The 21,060-nt window shown below is 40.9% G+C and overlaps 1 protein-coding gene across 14 annotated transcripts in view; it reads left to right on the top strand.

The window, feature by feature from the left end:
• The first annotated feature begins 681 nt into the window (after window positions 1-681).
• ACAP2 (ArfGAP with coiled-coil, ankyrin repeat and PH domains 2) overlaps window positions 682-21,060 on the top strand; it is a 177,290-nt gene continuing 156,911 nt past the window's right edge. For 7 of the 14 annotated variants that reach the window (XM_063704483.1, XM_063704478.1, XM_063704482.1 and 4 more), the window contains exon 1: window positions 1,147-1,787. In XM_063704483.1, coding sequence (XP_063560553.1) covers window positions 1,726-1,787 — 62 coding nt within the window. In that variant the 5' untranslated portion in view covers window positions 1,147-1,725. The other 7 variants (XM_031007305.3, XM_055382698.2, XM_055382700.2 and 4 more) reach the window with 4 other exon arrangements.

Here is a 21,060-nt window from a genome sequence, read left to right as displayed (position 1 = left end):
AGGATCAGATGATAAGTATCTTAAAGTGCTTCTAGAAAAAGTGTGGATTAGAGGGGCAGGTGTTGCAAGGTGAGTACGATGAGCCTGGTCTTCAGAACCCCACCATGGCAGAACAGTGAAAACCACCAGGAGCGAAGTGTCAGTGAGGGAGAATGCTTTCTGCAGTTCTGAGAGGAGTTCCTCCACACGAAGCACCCTACCTCCCATACCTGCCTACATCTTTCTATGTCCAACCCAAACGGCAGCTCCTTCAGGAAGTGGTCTCTGGCTATATGAGAAGATGTACATGGGAGCAATTTCCAGATTATGAAGCTATGGAACAAATACATGAAAGATGGATTTTATCACTAAAGTTATCCTCGCTCCTCTCCTGGCCTCAGTTTCTCTAAACTGAAAGGAATAGGTGGCTTAGCCTATCTCTTCCTTTTATAATTTCTGCCTCTAACCTCTTCAGATTTCTGCCAATCTGCTTTGAAAAGCAAATTTCCTTCCTCAGACCTGCAGGAGGCTGCTCCTCTGGGCTGGCAGCTCAGCAGGGCGGGGCTCGGGGAGCAGGAGAAGAGGCGGGGGCTCGGAGGGAAGCGCGGCCGCAGCCACGTGACTTCCTTCCCAAGGAGCCTCAGCTGCCGGCCTCCCAGCAACCGGTGCGTCCCGCCTAGCGACGCCCGCGCATCCCGGTTGGCCCTCGGGGGCGGTTGTGGCAAGGAGGTGCCCACGGTCGCGCTGCTCATTGGCTCGGGGTGCCATCGCTCAGACCCGTTGCCCGGGCGCCCGCAGGCGGTGCTGCCGGATGCCCCGCCCCTTGGCCGCCAGGTTCGTGGCTGGCTGGCCGCTGCTGTCACTCCCCGGCCGTTTCCCTGCGGCCAGCGCTCTACTTGGGGCGGGAGGAAGAGGGGCCGGACTGGGGCCTGACTAGTCGTCGCCGTCTTCGCGGCTGCTATGACCAGCGGGCGAGGCGCCCTTCGCAGCTCCGCGCAACGCTAGTCGCGGCCGTGCGCCCGCCGTAGCCGTCTGCGTCCCCAGCGCGGCCGCTCCCGCGGCCCCCTCGGCTTTGCCAGCGCCGCCTGCGAGGCGGAGGCAGGATGAAGATGACTGTGGATTTCGAGGAGTGTCTGAAGGACTCGCCTCGCTTCAGGTAACCGACACGGCCGCCCGGCGTCACCGCGGAGCTGCCTTCCCGGCGCTGGGGGCGTGAAAGCCGGGCCCGCGCACCCGGAGGAGGCCCCGCCGTCCGCTCCTTCCGACGGGGCGAGCGGCCGTTGCCGCCGTTTCCCACCCTGCGAGGGCACTGCAGTCCCCACCGAGCCCTCCCGAGGGGCGACGAAGTGGCGGGGACGGGGACGGGGACGTCGCCTCTCATTTCTTTCCTTGCCCTCTGCCGGGGCGGAGCGCCCCGAAGGCCGGCGCACCCTCTCCCGCTGGGGGAAATGGGGTGCAGCCGCGCTCCCGAAGTCCCGTCCCCTTCGCGGGCGCTCGCTCTCGCTCCCTTCCTCCACTGGCTGCTCTTCCTTCCCCCTTCCTTCCGCCCCTTCTTGGTTTCCACCCTCTCCCCACCCCCTCTTTGAGGGAGCTTTCAGGGCATCCTCTTGCAGTTCATTTAGTTCCTCTTTGCGCTTTTCTGCCCCCCTTCCCCGGGGAGGAGAGAGTAGGGGGCGAACTGGGACGCCGACTTCTGCTTCGCGGTGCCCCCGGCCGGAGCGACTCTCCGGAGGGCGCCCGCGGTGGATGCGTGCGGGAATCGCGGGGGGGAAGCGCTGTGATCAACCGCATTCCGTGGACCCTAGTTGGTGACTACCTGCTTTTCTTTCCACTTAAGCTCGTTGAAGGGGGCACAGCTGTCGAGAGGTACCGGGCTGAGGGCGGAGGACTAGCAGAAAAGTGCATTTCTGTTTTGAGAACGGAAGTAGGAGGGCCGTGAAGATTGCCTGTGTGTTCCTCTTCCAGCAGCCTCTGCCCAGGAGGGCCCGGATCACAGTCGGATGCTCCCAGTGGATCTGTCACAGAGTTGACATGGGGGCACTCCGATTCACATGGGCTGCCCTTCTTTCTATGTGAGAGGCGGTCGTCCAGGACACAGGTTCTTTCTGTTTTGAGTATGGTAGGAAAGTCTTGAGTTGTTTTGGACAATGGAGTTTTTCTAGGTTGCGTTTTACAGTGTATTTATTTACAGGGCTGGTCATAGTCCTTACAAATGTAAGGCCTTAACACTTCCGTTAGATAGTGACATTTCTTGAAGCTTCCTCTGAGCATTGGCGTGTGTGTGCCCGTTAATGTCTGGGCCAAGCCTGGATTGTAAATTGCATCCTCTGCCTGGGAACTAACTGTTCTCATCCTTAACACTGTTAATTGGATTTCTTATTCTCCTTTCAGCGAAAAAGAAAAGAATTGTAAAACCAAGGAACTGCTACTTAGAGAAAATTTAAGAACGCTTTTTGCGTTTGCCCTTTGATGATTTTTGGGTATTAATTTTATTGGAGCCTAGGGCTATTATTTAAAAAAACCCACTTCCTTTGATAGCTGTTGTTGCGATTCATTTTTGAAACTTTTATGTTCTGCATTATTGAAGGACTCAAGAGACACAAATAGATTTCCTAGGACAGGCGTGCAGGTTGGTTTCCAGGACAGCATGGCAAGTGGAGTAATTTTTAAAGTGCACCTTAGAAAGTTCAGCTTTTTGTGAAATTTTGTTACTATGACTCAGCTATTTATTTTTAAGTGAAATAAACACAGCATTTTTCCCTTAGAAGATGTAGCTTTGAGCTCCCTTTGTTTCACATTAATTTTTTTTTTTTTTAAGTTGAGAGAAGTGATTTGGAAATACTTCTAGCTACTGGGGTTGGTCACAAACCATGTGATGTCTTTGTTTTTGAAATAAAGAAATCATTGAATATAAAATGAGAGGGCAAGATACTGATTAAGTTGTAGGGAATATTATAGTGAACTTTTGTTAAACTTGATTGTAACATAAATTCTATGTTAATTAAAATATTACAGGTTTTCAGGAGTTGTTTCCCATATTCCAGTTATTGTTAGCTGCAAATTGGGAAGAGATGCCAAAATTTCAATAACTTCAACATCTTATATACATTTTGGGGACAAATTAGATTTGCAATAGAGGGAAGACTGCCGAGGAATAGAAGTTTCATTATTCATATTCTTAATTTTTTATGGTTTTTCCATAATTCTATTACTATGAGGATCTGTATAGCATTTGAAAAGAATATTTGAGAAGTCTTCATTCACATGTTGTATGTATAAGAAGAGCTTTACTTTTGAGAGTGTTGTGTATGTTGAGTGATAGTGAAACTTGTATCAAAATAAAAAGCTTGTGAGGCCTGGGCTTGTTTTTTGATAGTAAGGCAGCTGCACTTGTGTCCTGATCTATTGGGCTGTCTTTAAACTAATACGTGTCTTTATTCATAAATGAATCTTGTGGCATTTAAGTCTAGTGTGTGCACATAGAAGGATGTTGCATTTGCAACATTGTCTTTTGTAATTTGAATAGTCAATGGTTACTTTTACATCCGAGTGAACATTTTTTTTTTTGTTTTGGATTGGAGGGCACATTTCGTTGTATAATTTTGGGTTCCCTTTTTGGTTTTTTAAATACCAGTTTAAAATCAGCTTAAAGGTCAAAATCTTGTTCATCTAAAATCTAAAAACCTTGTTCATCTAAAAATCTACAGGAATGTAAAGTGCCTAAGTATACTTTTTTTTGAGTGGAAATTTTGCATTTTGGCCAAAATATGTTGAAGTTGGAATTTGTTTGGGCCCTTAATTGTGTGTAGTTGCATGTAGTAGGTCTTTAAAATTTTACAAAACCTCCGTAAAAATACTGCTTTTCTTTTACTTAAACATACTCTTGGGCTGAACACTGTGGCTCACATCTGTAATCCCAGACTTTGGGAGGTGGAGGCCGGCGGATCACTTAAGGTCAGGAGTTTGACACCAGCCTGGCCAACATGGTAAAACCCCATCTCTACTAAAAATACAAAAATTAGCCGGGTGTGGTAGTGTGCACCTGTAATCCCAGCTACTTGGGAGACTGAGGCATGAGAACTGCTTGAACCCGGGAGGCAGAGGCTGTAGTGAGCTGAGGTTGTGCCACTGTACTCCAGCCTGGGCAACAGAGCGAGACTGTCTCAAAAAAGAAAAAACAAACAAACAAAAAAACCCAAAATGTATTCTGTTTTACTTAGGAAGTGAATATCTATTTGAAATAAAAAGTAGAATAAATAAATTGAACAAATAAACATCTTTCTGAATTATGAAAGATTTTTGTCAGCAGTGTTCAAGTATAAAAATATTGTGGCCAGGTGCAGTGGTTCATGCCTGTAATCCCAGCAGTTTGGAAGGCTGAGACAAGAGGGTCGCTTGAGGCCAGGAGTTTGAGACCAGCCTGGGCAACAAAGTGAGACACTGTCTCTACAAAAATAAAAAAATTAGTTGGGCATGGTGGCGTGCACCTGTGATTCCAGCTACATGGGAAGCTGAGGCAGGAGGATTGTTGAGGCAGGAGGTCAAGGCTGCAGTGAGTTATGTTCACACCTCTGCACTCCAGCCTGGGCGACAGAGCTAGACTCTCTCTCTTTCTTAAAAAAAAAAAAAAAAAAAAAAGGCCTTAGCCTTGGTATGCTTTAGTTTTTATCTGATAATTTATTTTTATCCTTTAACAGTGTCTATCGTACACCATCCTGCAGGTTTTTCATTTTTAGATTCTATTTCAGATATGATTCTTTTTTTTTTTTTTTTGAGACAGATTTCTGCTCTTGTTGCCCAAGCTGGAGTGCAATGGCACGATGTCGGCTCACTGCACCCTCCGGCTCTTGGGTTCAAGCAGTTCTCCTGCCTCAGCCTCCCGAGTAACTGGGATTATAGGCGCGCACCTCCACGCCTGGCTAATTTTTTGTATTTTTAGTAGAAACGGAGTTTCACCATGTTAGCCAGGCTGGTCTCGAACTCCTGACCTCAGGTGATCCGCCCGCCTCAGCCTCCCAAAGTGCTGGGATTACAGGCATAAGCCACCATGCCCGGCTAGATATGATTCTTGTTCAGTAACTTAGAATAACTTTTTTTTAAAAAAGGGTGTTTGTGGGTGAATTATGTTACTTGTTATCCAGGCTGTTTGCCAACTCCTGGACTCAGGTGATTCTCCTGCCTCAGCCTCCTGAGTAGCTGGGATTACAGGTATGAGTCACCATGCCCAGTCAGGTGAAAGGTTTTAATGGGCGAAAGACATTGGAATAAAATGTGACTACTAAATACACCTCAGTTATGTGTTGCTATTAAGTCTGGATTGGTGCCAATCTTGTCTCCTTCCTTTGCCTTCCATCTTTATAATAAACTTTTAGCAACTGCCTGTTAATACAGTGGGTAAGGGCTAAGGGGATTTTTTTTTTTTTTAATCTCAGAAGCAGTAGAATGGAATTATAAAGTAATTTTATTATGAACCAAAATACAGGAATCCTGACTGGGCGTGGTGGCTCACACCTGTAATCCTAGCACTTTGGGAGGCTGAGGTGGGCGGATCAGTTGAGGTCAGGAGTTCGAAACCAGCCTGGCCAGCATGGTGAAACACCATCTCTACTAAAAATACAAAAAAATTAGGTAGGCGTGGTGGTGGGCACCTGTAATCCCAGCTACTCGGGAGGCTGAGGCAGGAGAATTGCTTGAACCTGGGAGGCAGAGGTTGCAGTGAGCTGAGATCGTGCCACTGCACTCCAGCCTGGGGGACAGAGCGAGACTCCATCTCAAAAAAAAAAAAAAAAAAATTCTTGCAGGTGGGGCGCAATGGCTTACATTTGTAATCCCAGCACTTCGTGAGGTCGAGGTGGAAGGATTGCTTGAGACCAGCCTGGGCAACATAGAGACCTTGTCTCTAATTTTAATTAAAAAAAAAAAAAAAAAGCATGTAGAGTAGGACTTATCCTCATTTTAAAAATGTGGTTTTTTTTTTTTTGCTTTTTTTTTTTTTTGAGACAGAGTCTCACACTGTCACCCAGGCTGGAGTGCAGTGGTGCAATCTCCACTCACTGCAACCTCCACCTCCCTGGTTCAGGTGATTCTCCTGCCTCAGCCTCCCGAGTAGCTGGGATTACAGGCGCCTGCCACCACACCTGGCTAATTTTTTATATTTTTAGTAGAGACGGGGTTTCACCATGTTGGCCAGGCTGGTCTTGAACTCCTGACCTTGTGATCCACTGGCTTCGGCCTCCCAAAATGCTGGGATTACAGCTGTAAGCCACCTCGACCAGACTCAAAAATGTTTTAAAAAATCCGGAAAAATCTGCAACTGGACATTTTGATAGATTGACTTTTTAAAAATAGTTACTTCTTTTGCTAGTAATTGACTTTCTTAATGGTGAACTTTCACATGGTGGTCCTGGAAGAGAATTCACTCATTTACTCTATATGTTAAGCCAAAGGCTTTAATTTCATTTGTTAGGCTGGGTGCGGTAGCTTATGCTATAATCTCAACAGTTTGGGAGGCTGAGGAGGGAGGATCACTTGAGGCCAGGAGTTTGAAATCAACCTAGGCAACAGAGTGAGACCCTGTCTTTACAAAAAAAAAAAAAAAATTAGCCAAATGTGGCCCACGCCTGTAGTCCCAGCTACTCAGGAGGCTGAGGCAGGAGGATTGTGATGCCCTGGAGTTTGAGGTTACAGTGAGCTATGGTCATGCCACTGTACTCTACCTTGGAAGACAGAGCAAGACCCTATCTCTTTAAAAAAAATTATTAAATATTGTGTCAGTTAAATTTGCGTTGTTTATGGTGTCTTTTATCATATAGAAATTTAAAAGCTGGCTTTTGTTTATTGCCTAGCAAAGTTTCCCTACCCCATTATATTTTTCTGTCATTTTATAGTGATTTTAAGTTTCATGTAATGCAACTGGGTCTTAGTTTTGATTGTAGCAGATAATCTAATTTTATTTTCTTCCTAATGAAAACCACTTGTTCTAACACCTTTAAAAAAATTCATTCTTCATTGATTTAAAATGAATCGCACACCCCTTTTGTGATGTGTGGGAGAACAAATTTCCTCTTGTTATATGTTTTACATATTTAGTCTTTACAGTACTTTTTTCTTCAATTTCAGAAGAGGGTATGTCTTTCTATGTATTTTGGCCTTATTTATTTAAAACTTTTTATTATTTGGCCTTATTAAAATTTCAGGGATGATTCAACTATATGGTATTTAGGAAGAGACATACTTTAGATTTAAGGACATAAATAGGTTGAAAGTAAAAGACAAACCATGCAAACAGTACCCAAAAGAGAGGTGGAGTGGCTGCGCCAATATCAGAGAAAATAGACTTTAAGACAAAAATTACTACAGGCAAGTATAATAAGAGGGCTGGGCATGGTGGCTCACTCCTGTAATCCCAGCACTTTGGGAGGCTGAGGTGGGCAGATCGCTTGATCTCAGGAGTTCGAGACCAGGCTGGGCAACATGATGAAACCGCGTCTCTACCCACAATACAAAAAAACCGTTGGCTGGGCATGGTGGCACATGTCTGTGGTCCCAGCTACTCAGGAGGCTGAGGTGGGAGGATCACTTGAGCCTGGGAGAGGTGGAGGTTGCAGTGAGCTGAGATTGTGCCACTGCACTCCAGCCTGGGTAACAGTGAGACTTTGTCTCCAAAAAAAAAAAAAAAAAAAAATATATATATATATATATATATATATATATATATGTATATGTATATATGTATATATATCTGTGTATGTGTATAAAAATAAAAGGGTCAATCCATAAGAAAGACATAATGACTATAAATATATATTCACTTAGCTGAGTTCCAAAATACACGAAACAAAAACTGACAGCATTGCAGGCAGAAATAGACAATTCAGCAATCATAGTTTGAGATATAAATACTTCCAATAATGGGTGGAACAACCAGGCAGATGATTAATAAGGAAATAGAAGATGTGAACAGTGCTATAAACCAAGAAGACTTACTAGTTATCTATAGAACACTTCATAGAGCAGCAGCAGAATTCACATTCTCGAGTTTACATGAAGTATCCTCCAGCATAGAGTATGATGTTAGGCCATTAAACAAGCCTCAATAAATTTTAAAGTATTGAAATCATACAAAATATTTTCTGACCATAAGGGGATAAAATTTGAAATCAATAACAAGGAAATCTGAAAAATTCACAAATATGTAGAAATTAGCAGTACACTTCTAAGTAAACAATGGATCAAAGAAGTCAGAAGCAAAATGAAGAAATACTTTCAGATGAATGAAAACAAAAATAGAACACGCCAAACTTATGGGATGCAACTAAAGCACTGCTTAGAGAGAAATTTACACCTGCAAACACTAATATTAAAAAAAAAAAAGAGGCCGGGTGCAGTGGCTCATGCCTGTAATCCCAGCCCTTTGGGAGGCTGAGGTGGGTGGATCACGAGGTCAGGAGATTGAGAGACCAACATGGTGAAACCCCATCTCTACTAAAAATACAAAAATTAGCTGGGCATGGTGGCACACACCTGTAATCCCAGCTACTCGGGAGGCTGAGGCAGGAGAATCACTTGAACCCGGGGGGCAGAGGTTGCAGTGAGCCAAGAGTACGCCACTGCACTTCAGCCTGGGCAACAGAGTGAGACTCCGTCTAAAAAAAAAGAGATCTCAAAATAGTAACCTAATCTTCACCCCAACAAACTAGAAAAAGAAGAGTAAGCAAATCTCAAAGCAGCGAAAGGGAGGAAACTAAAAAAGGTAGAGCAGAAATAAGAGAAAATAGAGAAGAGAACAATTGAGAAAAATAATTGAAACCAAAAGGTGGTTCTTTGAAAAGCCTAACAAAATGGACACATCTTTAGTTAGAGTGACCAAGAAAAAAGGGCAGTGACTCAGATTACTTCATTCAAGAGTGAAAGAGGGCACATCACTACCAATTTACTGAAATAAAAAGGATTATGAGGAAATACTACAGATAATTGATGACATTAACTTAGAAGAATATATTTCAAGAAAGACACAAACTACTGAAACCGACTCAAGAAGAAACAGAAAATCTGAACAGACCTATAAAAAATAGAGATTTAATTGATATTCAGAAAGTTTCCCAAAAAGAAAAGCACAGGCCAAGATGACTTCACTGGTGAATTCTATCAAGTGTTTAAAGATGAATTACTGACATTCATTCACACTCCTTTAAGAAATAGAAGAGGAGACATCACTTTTCAAAGCATCGACATTCCTAATCATTAGTCCATTGTTATCCTGCTACCAAAGCCAGGTGATGTATCACAAAAAAACCCTACAGACCAGCTGGGCACAATGGCTTATGCCTATATTCCCAGCACTTTGGGAGGCCGAGGCAGGAGGATTGCCTGAGCCCAGGGGTTTAGTCTGGGCAACACAGGGAGACTCTGTCTCTACCAAACCAAACCAAACAAAAAAAATTAGCTAAGTGTGATAGCATGCGTCTGTGGTTCCAACTACTTGAGAGGCTGAGATGGGAGGATTGCTTGAGCCCAGAATGTTGAGGCTACAGTGAGCTGTATTTGCGCCACTGCACTCCAGCCTGGGTGACAGAGCAAGATCCTGTCTCAAAAAAGAAAAAAACAAAACCAGGCCAAACATGGCGGTTCATTCCTGTAATCCCAGCACTTTGGGAGGCCACAGTGGGAGGATTGCTTGCGTCCAGGAGTTCGAGATCAGTCTGGGCAACATAGTGAGACCTTGTCTCTATAAAAAAATTAAAAATTAGTTGTGTGTGGTGGTACATGCCTATAGTCCCAGCTCCTCAGGAGGCTGAGGCAGGAGGACCACTTGAGCCTGGGTAGTTGAGGTTTGGTGAGCTGTGATCGTGCCACTGCACTCAGCCTGTGTGACAGAGTGAGACCTAGTCTCAAAACAAAATGAAACAAACCCACCAAAAACAAAGCAAACAAACCCTACAGACCAGTATTCCTTATGAATGCAGATACAAAAATCTTTGACGAAAGTACTAGCAAACTGAATATAGCACCATATAAAAAGGATTGTACACCATGACCAAGTCATATTTATCCCAGGAATGCAAAGTTGATTTAATATACAAAAATCAATCAATGCAATATACTATAATAGTAGGGTAAAGTATTAAAACAACACAATCACCTCAATAGATGTAGAAAAAGCATTTGACAAAATCTAACACTCATGATAAAACTATTCAAAAAGCTAAAAATAGAAAATTTCCTAACTTGATCCTAATTTGATAACGGCCATCTTTAAAACACCCTCAGCTAACATCATATTTAGCGGTGAAGGACTAAAAAGCTTTCCCCTAACATAAGGAGCAAGAAGCCTGTCACCACTTCTGTTCAACACTGTAGCAGAGGATAGAGCCAGAGCAGTTAGGCTGGAAAGAGAAATTAAAGGCATCCATATAGGAAAAGAAATAGTAAAACTACATTTTTAGGTAATAAGTCTTGTACAATCAGCCTTCGTATCTATGGGTTCCACTTTTGTGAGTCAATCAATCATGGATTGAGAATATTTTGGGAAAAAAACAAAAAATAACGATAATTAAAGTACAAATAAATAGTATAACAACTATTTACACATAACATTTACATTGCATTAGGTATTAGAAATAATCTAGAGATGATTTAAAGTATATAAGATGATGTATGAAGGTTATTTGCAAATACAGTGCCATTTTATATACAGACTTGAGCATCCGTGGATTTTGGTATTAGTGGGTAGTGCAGGGGGTAGGCAGGGGGAGTCCTGGAACCAATGTCCTATGGATGCCAAGGGATGAAGGTATATAGAAAATGCTAAGGAATCCACAAAAATCAGTTATAACTAGTAAGTTCAGCTAGGATGTAGTATATGAGATCAATGTACAAAAATTATTTGTATTTCTGTATACTAACAAAGAAAACCAATCTGTCTACAGTGGCATCAAAAAGAGGAAAGTACTTAGAAGACAGTACATTGAAAACACGGTTGAAAGACATTAAAGACCTGAATAAATGGAAATACATCCCATGTTCATGGATCAGAAGGCTGAATATTGTTAAGATGGCAATATTCCCCAAATTGATCTACAAACTAAATGCAATCTCTATTAAAATTCCAACCGGTTTCTTTGAAGAAATTGTCAAGCTGATCCTAAAATTCATGTGGAAATATAAGTAACCCAGAACAGCCAAAACAATCTTGAAAAAGAACGAAGTTGGAGGATTCAATTTCCAATTTCAAAAGTTACTACAAAGTGATTGTAATGAAGACGGTGTAGTACTGGCATAAGGATAGACATATAGATCAGTGAAATAGAATTGAAGAGTCCAGAAACAAAGCCTTGCATTTATGGTGAGCCAGTTTTAACAGAGGTACCCAGACAATTCAATGCGTGAAAGAATAGTCTTTTGAACAAATGGTGCAAAGACAACTGAATATCCACACGTGAAAGTATGAAGTTGGAGCCCTATCTTATGCCATAGGCAAAAATTAACTCAAAATAGATCACAGGCCTGCATGGAAGACCTAAAACTATAAAGCTCTTAGGAGAAAACTTAGAGTTAAATCTTTGTGACCTTGAATTAGGCAATGGTTTCTTAGATATGAAATCTAAAGTACAAGGAACCCAAGAAAAGATTGATAAATTGAATTTCATTAAAATTAAAAACTTTCATGCTTCAAAGGACACAGAACATTAAGAGTCATGCACAAAATGGGAGAAAATATTTGCAAATTATACCTGTTAAGGGATTTGTATCTAGAGAATATAAAGCTCTGCAACTCGAAGGACAAATAATCCAATTAAAGAATGGGCAAAAGATTTGAGTAAGTATTTCTTCAAAGAACATACCCAAATGGTCAATAAGCACATGAAAATATGCTCAACATCATTAACCAGCAATGCATATAAATACAAATAAAATCATGGTGAAATACCACTTCATACCCACTAGGATGGCTATACTGGAAAAGACAGATAATAACCAGCATTGGGAAGAATGTGGAGCTGTTAGAACCCTCATGCACTGCCAGTGGGAATGTAAAATGGTGAGCCACATTGGAAGAGTTTGGGAGTTGCTAAGATAAGAAGTTAAACATAGAGGCCGGGTGCGGTGCCTCATGCCTGTAATCCCAGCACTTTGGGAGGCCAAGACGGGTGTATCATGAGGTCAGGAGATCGAGATCATCCTGCCAAACATAGTGAAACCCCATCTCTACTAAAAAAAAAAAAAAAAAAAAAAAAAAATTAGTCGGGCATGGTGGCATGTACCTGTAGTCCGAGCTACTCGGGAGGCTGAGGCAGGAGAATGGCATGAACCCAGGAGGTGGAGCTTGCAGTGAGCCGAGATCACGCCACTGCACTCCAGCCTGGGTGACAGAGCGAGACTCTGTCTTGGGGAAAAAAAAAAAAGTTAAACATAGAGTTACCATATGAGTTCTAGCCAGCCATTCCACTTCTAGGTGTGTACCCAAGAGAAATGAAGATATATACCCACAAAACTTTGTACAAGAATGTTCATAGGAGCATTATTCACTGCCAAAAAGTGAAACAACCTGTGTCCGTACATGGATAAATATGAAGTATCTATACAAATGGAATTAAGGTATTCAGCTGTCAAATGGAATGAAATACTGTTATATGCCATAATATGGATGAACCTTGGAAACATTTTACTAAATGAAATAAGCCAAACACAAAAGCCATATATTATGTAATTTTATGTGAAATGTCCAGAATAGGCAAATTTGTAGAGCCAAAATAGATTAGTGATTTCTAGGGGTTGGAGGGTGAGGGAAATGCAATTAGTGGTTGCTAATGGATATGGGGTTTCTTTTGGGAGTGATGAAGATTTTCTGGAGTTAGTGGTAATGGTTGTAGAACTCTAAATATACTAAAACCCACTAAACTATATTTTTAAATGGTGAATTTATGTTGTGAATTATATCTCAATATAGCTGTTACTGAAAAAAGGTTTGAAGCATGGAACATTTATAATCAAACGCATAGGTAGAATAGAAAATACATGTTGAGCCTCCATATTTCTTTCACCTTGACTTAACAGTTATCAATGCATGGTGATCTTTAAACCCCAGCCCCTTGTTTCCCCATATGATTTTTTTTTTTTTTTCAATTGAGACAGGGTCACACTCTGTCACCCAGGCTGGAGTGCAGTGGTGCAATCTCGGCTCACTGCAACCTCTGCCTCCCGGGTTCAAGTGATTCTCCTGCCTCAGCCTCCCGAGTAGCTGGGATTATAGGTGTGAACCACTATGCCCAGCTAATTTTTGTATTTTTAGTACAGATGAGGTTTCGCCATGTTGGCCAGGATGGTCTCGAACTTCTGACCTCAGGTGATCTGCCTACCTCGGCCTCCCAAAGTGCTGGGATTACAGGTGTGAGCCACTGCTCCTGGCCTCCCCATATGATTTTTGAAGCAAATCTCAGAGAGTATAGAATTCCATCAGTATGTATGTGTATGTCTCTGAAAATATATACACTTTAAAAAAATTATATAACTACACACCATTATCACATCAGAAAAAAGTAACAATAATTAATAGCATCAAACATCCATCAAATAAGCTTCATAGCTTATGTAGGATTTATTTTGTGTCCTTTATCACATTAGAAGATTGTGTCTCTTCTTTATCAAGTAAATTCCCTCCCCGATAATCTGTAGATAAGAAATCCCGGCAGATCATCTTGGCAGAAACAAATCATTAGAGAACATTAGGCAGTCATCCATGGACTGTTTTGGACCTGTCCTTTTCATACTTTTTCATCTTCCTTTCTAACCTGAATTTGTTGCTTTCCTGGCATTTTGCACTTAATTTTTTGATTATAGAAAATTTCAAGTATATACAAATTAAACAAAATAATATTAATGACCCCTCATTATCCAGTTTAAGCAAATACCAATTGTGTAATTCTTGTTTCATCTGTGTTTCTGTTATACTTACTCTCCCTTGTGCCATAGGCAAAAGTTAACCCAAAATGGATCATAGATCTAAATGGAAGACCTAAAACTATAAATGTCTTAGGAGAAAACATAAGATTAAATTTTTGTGACCTTGAATTAGGCAGTGGTTTCTTAGATATGAAACCTAAAGTAGAAGCACCCAAAGAAAAGAAATTAAAAAGTATTAATTCGTGTTCATAGTTTTTTTCTTGATAAAAACTTGCATACATTGAAATGCACAATTGTACACTACCCGTCACCTACACCTCTGTCACGATACAGCCTATTTTCCATCTTCCCAGAATGCTTCCCCCACCACCCAAAGACAACCACTGTTTTGCTTTTTTTGAACTTTAGATTAGTTTTGCCTATCGTTGAACATTATAAATAGATTCTTATGGTTTGTATGTCAATTATTATTCTCAGCGTTTTGGTACTTTGGCTTAGCATTTTGACTATGAGATTCATCCATGTTTTTCTGTGTGTCACTAGTTCATTTTTCTTTTTTTTTTTTGAGATGGAGTCTTGCTCTTTTGCCCAGGCTGGATTGCAGTGGTGCGATCTCAGCTCACTGCCTCCTGGGTTCAAGCTGTTCTCCTGCCTCAGCCTCCTGGATAACTGGGATTACAGGCACACACCACCACACCCGACTAATTTTTGTATATTTAGCGGAGATGGGGTTTTATCATGTTGGCCAGGCTGGTCTCGAACTCCTGACCTCAAGTGATTCACCCACCTCAGCCTCCCAAAGTGCTGGGATTACAAGTGTGAGCCACTGCACCTGGCCAATGTCACTAGTTCATTCTTACTGCTGTGTAGTATTTCTTTGTGAATGTACCATAATGTATTCATTCTCCTGATGATGGATAGATTGCTTCCATTGTTTGACCATTGTGAATAAAGTTGTTACGAACATTCTTATACAAATTTTCTTACGGTAGGTTTTCATTTCTCTTAAGATAAATACCTAGGAGTTGAATTGCTGTATCAAGGGGTAAACATGTGTTTATAAGAAACTGCAAAGCATTATTCCAAAGCGATTGTACTGTTTATAAATCTGCCAACAATATTTGAGGGTTCCTGTTGCTCCACATTCTTGCTAGCATTTGGTAATATCACTTTTTGATATTACCCATTGTGTGAGTGTATAATATATTCCTGCATGTGTGTGTTTAATTGCAGTTATGTGTTACTTAATGACCAGAATATCTTCTGAGAAATGCATCATGATTTTGTCATGTAAACATCATAGGGTGTATTTACACAACTTAGATGGTATAGCCTACTACACATCTAGGGTATATGATATAGCCTCTGGGTCCTAGGATACAAACCTGTACAGCTTGTTATTGTACTGAATACTGTAGGCAATTTTAACACAGTGGTATTTGTGTATCTAAACATATCTAAACATAGAAAAGGTACAGTAAAAATATGATATTATAATCCCATGGGACCACTGTTGTATTTGTGGTCTGTTGATTGGAATATGACTGTGTGTATATATATATGTATAGACCTATATATATGAGTGTGTGTGTATATATATATATACACCTATATATATGAGTGTATATATACCTATGTATGTATACCTATGTATGACCGTATATATACATCCATATAATATATATACCTATATATATGACTGCATATATACATATATAATTATGACTATATATATATACATGTATGTATATATATACAGTCACATTCCAGTCAACAACAGATTGCGTCATATATTCTATTAAGTTGTTATGACATAATACTGCTTAGTCCTGTTTTGGACATGTTGATACCCTGCTTTTCTGGATTATTGATAATTTGGTAACAATTTTATGTTACTTTTCTAGAGTTTAGACTAATTATCTTTTAGACATGTGTGTGTGTATATATATATGCATCTGTGTGTGTGTATGTATACATACAGACACAAGCACATATAATTGAATGCACTGTTTTTTCTTTTTTTTGAGATGGGGTCTCACTCTGTCACCCAAGTTGGAGTGCAGTGGTGTTATCTTGTCTCACTGCAACTTCCACCTCCCAGGCTCAAGTGATCCTTCCACGTCAGCCTCCTATCAGGGAACACAGGTGCACACCACTACATCTGGCTAACTTTTTGTATTTTTGGTAGAGATGAGGTTTTGCCATGTTGCCCAGGCTGGTCTCGAACTCCTGAGCTCAGGCTATCCACCTGCCTCAGCCTCTCAAAGTGCTAGGATTACAGGAGTGAGCCACTGCGTCCGGCCTAGATATGTTTAGATACACAAATAGCATTGTGTTAACAATTGCCTACAGTATTCAGTAAAGTAATATACTGTACAGGTTTGTGTTCTAGGAACCATATAGGCTATACCTTGTACCTTAGGTGTGTAATAGGCTACACCGTCGAGGTGGCTTGTAGTCTGTGATGCTTGCCCAGTGAAGAAATCATCTAACAGTGCACCTCCGAGAAGGTATCGCCTTTGTTAAATGATGGATGACTAGCTTTTTATGCCGTTATAGCAAATTACCCCAAACTTAGTGGCCTAAAACGACACAAAATGATTTTACAGTTCTGGAGATGACAGTTTTGATACAGATCTCACTGGGCTCAAATAAAAGGCCAGTTGGCAGGGCTGCATTCTTTTCTGGAAGGTCTAGGGAAGAATCCTTTATTTTAGTTTTTTATACCTTGCCTTCTCCAATTTCAAAGGGCTGCCCATATTCCTTGGCTCATGGCCCCTTTCCATCTCCAAAGCCAGCAGTGGTTGTGATACTCCCTCTTCTATCCTCCTCTTTTACTGATAAGGACCCTTGTGATGATGTTGGGCTGACATTCCAGAATAATCTCCCAATCTCAAGGTCAGATGATAGCAACCTTAATTTCCCTTTGCTGTGTAACCTAACGTATTTGCAGGTTCTGAGGATTCGGATGTTGACATCCTTGGTGGGGGCGGGTGGCGAGGGGGATTATTTTGTCTACCACAGTCCACCCCCTGGCTCCCCAAAATTCACCTCTATTCCACATGCAAAACATATTCACCCCATCCCAATATCCTCAAAAGTCTCAACACTGATTTGTAATCTTGCCAAAGATCTAATCTGTGCTCATTGGTTTACATATGACCTTATAATCATAGTGCAAATTTTGGTGGGTTTGCTATTTTTAATTTAATAGTATATTATAAACTTTTAATATTGTTAGGAAGTTTTTTCTTTTTTCTTTTTTGGACTACTCAGTTGCCGTAGTGAGAAAGGGGAAGAGTAGAACTAGCCAGGAAGGTTTTATGGCTAAAAAAAGACTGCATCGTATATTCTGTGAAGTTGTTGTGACATAATACTGCTTAATCCTGTTTTAGATGTGTTGATACCCTGCTTCTCTAGATTATTGATAATTTGATAACACTCTTAGGTTACTTGCTTTTCTGAAGAGTTTAGACTAATTATCTTTTAGAATGGCCCCCTGTCTGAATTTTTCTGATTGTTTCCTTGGGACAGATACAGTTTAAACTTTTTTGGCACGAATACTCATTGGTGATGATGCATTGTGTCATCTCCACCTGGAAACCCATGATGTTTGCCTGTCTTCCTGTTGGGAATGCAAGGTTTGACCACTGGAGTCATGGGTAGGAAAGGGTGGATAGCAGGTGATTGGTGGTTGTGGGAAGAAGCTTGTAGATTAAAGGCTCAGGGAGAAAGGAGCTTGATCTTCAAGGAACGGAAGGAAGGCCGATAGGGTTGGAGCAGGGTGTGCAAGAGGAAGGGATGGTTAAGAATTAAGATCAGAGGTAGGCAAGGATGAGGTCATGTTAGGCATTATAATTCATCTGTAGTGATGAGTTTGGATGTTATGGTTAGTGCAATAGGAAGCAATTAGAAAGCTTTTAGCAGTGGTGGGAGATAAGGTTTATGTTTTAAAAATATTTTGACTACTGTTTGATAATGGACTGTATGGGGGAAGAGTGAATGCAAAGAGACCACGTAGGAAGCCATTGTAGGAAACTAGTTATCAGGCTGGGCCAGGTGAGAGACAAGTTGGGAGATAGTTGAGAACATTTTTTCATAGAATCAAGAAGAGTCGATGTTGAATTTTTTTATAGGGAATTAGAAGAATAAAAAAAGAGCATTTTTGGCTTTAGCAGCTGGGTGGATGGAGATTCTGTTTATTGATAAAGAGGAAGACGAGGGAAGAATAGATTTTTTTTGGAAAAAAGTCAAGAGTTATATTTTTTACATGTTAAGTTTGAGACACCTAGTAGACACTGAGGCAGAGTTGTTAAATAGGGCTGGCATTGCTGTGCAGCCTTGTGTAATTTACTTTAAAAACTGATGTGATCCCATCCTATATTCACTTTTAGATGGTAAACTTTTTGGGACACAGACCACCATGTCTTTTTATTCCTTTGTTCTAGAGCACGATTTCTTGCACACAGTAGATAGGCAACAGGCTTTTACTACCAATAAGTACTTTCTTAAAATATACATTCTCCGTTTTCACATAACATACTATAATTTTTATTTGAGGAATTTTTCTGTTATTGTACAATTGATGAATTGCAAAATGATAAGTAATATATGACAGCTGCTGGGGCTTATTTAAATTTCCTTTTACAATGTAGTAACTAAGTCAGTCCAAAATCGTTAAGTCTTCATGGGTAGTTGTCATAATTCTTGAGAGACTCTGACTAGTCTAAGCTACCAGGGTATTTTTATATGAGGGCTCTAAGGAAATGTTATATTTAATTTCACAAACATTTTGACACACTTAACTATTCAGATGATGCTTTTAGTTGTATAGCAAATTTAAAAAATGTGTTTGATATCCTGCTACCTCAATCAACTCTTAAAACCTTTTTTTTTTTTTTTTTTTAAGACAGGGTCTCACTCTATCACTCAGGCTGGAGTGCAGTGGCACAATCATGGCTTACTGCAGCCTTGACCTCTTGGCTCAAATGATCCTCTCACGACAGCCTCTTGAATAGCTGGGACTGCAGGTGTGTGTCACTGTGCCCAGCTAATTTTTTAATTTTTTTGTAGAGACGAAATCTCACTGTGTTGCCCAGGCTGGTCTTGAACTCCTGGGCTGAAGCTATCCTCCCATCTTGGCCTCCCCAGGTGGGATTATAGGCGTGAACCACCGCACCTGGTCTTAAAATTTTTTTAGTTGACTAAAAAGTAGTCAAAACGGGCCAGGCTCGGTGGCTCACGCCTGTAATCCCAGCACTTTGGGAGGCCGAGGCAGGCGGATTGTCTGAGGTCAGGAGTTCGAGACCGGACTGGCCAACATGATGAAACCCCGTCTCTACTGAAAATACAAAAAAAATTAGCTGGACGTGGTGGGCAGGCGCCTGTAATCCCAGCTACTTGGGAGGCTGAGGCAGGGGAATTCCTTGAACCCGGGAGGTGGAGGTTGCAGTGAGCTGAGATCACGCCACTGCACTCCAGCCTGGGTGACAGAGCGAGACTCTGTTTCAAAAAAAAAAAAAAAATATATATATATATACACACACACACACACACACACCACACACACATATGACCATTCTAAGTATTTTATATATATTAAATCATTTATTCACAACTCCGAGATATATGCTATTTATACTAGGGGACAGAGAACACAACTATTAAGTGGTAGGAGGGGATTTGAACTCTGTCATTTCTGCTCTGAATCTTGAACCATCTTCAGTAGAATCTAAGCCAGGAGTTGGTAAACTATGGCCTGTGTGATTTGTGGATATGCATGCTATGTAGTCATCCAGGGACCCACCCTGAGAAAGGCCCTGTGCTTGGTTTGGTGCTCTGCTGTTACTATTTTGAAATTCTTAATAACTTTTAAACAAGAGGCTCCATTGTTTTTTTTTGTCAATAGTCCCTGCAAATTATATAATCATTTCTACATGTGTGCTAAGTTTTTACATTTTAAAGTTTTAAAAAAAATTTCATGACACATGAAAATTATATAAAATTTCAGTGTGTGTAAATAAAGTTTTATTGGAATATAGCCATGCTTATTTATTTACATATTGTTTATGGTTGTGTTTTTTGCTACAACGGCAGAGTTGAGTAGTTGGAACAGGGACTGTAGGGCCTGCAAAACTTAAAATAGTTACTCCTTTTTTTTTTTTTTTTGAGACGGAGTCTTACTTTGTTGTCTGGGCTGGAGTGCAGTGGTGTGATTGCGGCTCACTGCAACCTCCACCTCCCAGGTTCAAGCGATTTTCGTGCCTCAACTTCCCAAGTAGCTGGGATTACAGGCTCCTGCCATCACACCCGGCTAATTTTGGTAATTTTAGTAGAGATGAGGTTTCACCATGTTGGCCAGGCTGGTCTGGAACTCCTGACCTTAGATGATCCGCCTGCCTCGGCCTCCCAAAGTGCTGGGATTACAGGCATGAGCCACCATGCCCGGCCAAAATACTTGTGCAGATTAACAGATCCAATAAAGGATTGTACAGTGAACATCTGTCTAGCCTTCATCTGGAGTTACCAGTTGTTACTATTTTGGCACATTTGCTTTATGTGTGTCTCTATCTCTTTATCTTACATGCATGTATAATAGGTATATAAAATACATCTCACATGTACTTTTTTTTTTGAATCATTTGAAAGGTTGACCTGCAGCTCGTAAAAATAAGGACATTCTCCTACATAACCACCTTTATAACACTAAAAATAATTTCATGTTGAAATGTTCCCATTTGTGCCTGTTATGTCCTTTATGACTAATTTTACTAGTTTTATTCCTTTGAATCAGTATTCCATCAAGGTTCATGGAGTGGGTTGCTTTTTCATTACATTTAGCCAGCTGTACATTCCTGTTTCTTTTAATTCATCATATCATTGGAATGATTTAAAAATCATGAAAAATTTGGATTATGGTGGAGCCTAGGAGAAGTCTCAGTCGTATCTGAGGCCTTGGATTTGAAGAAGGGCCAAATCATGCAAGATATTTTATGTCATGTTAAGGATTTTGGAGGCTCATCATAGAAAACATAGTGAGAAGCTCTTAAAGAGATGTGACATGTTCAGATTTGCATAGTACATATGACATTGACTTTTAACCTGGGCAACATGGCAAGACTTTGTCTCTACAGAAAATTAAAAAGAAAAAATTAGCCAGGTGTAGTAGTGCATGCCTGT

This window comes from Gorilla gorilla, chromosome 2, assembly GCF_029281585.2.
Source record: "Gorilla gorilla gorilla isolate KB3781 chromosome 2, NHGRI_mGorGor1-v2.1_pri, whole genome shotgun sequence".
Taxonomy (NCBI): Eukaryota; Metazoa; Chordata; class Mammalia; order Primates; family Hominidae; genus Gorilla; species Gorilla gorilla.
Note: the sequence above shows the minus strand (reverse complement) of the source record. Positions and strands in the feature narration are given on the sequence as shown.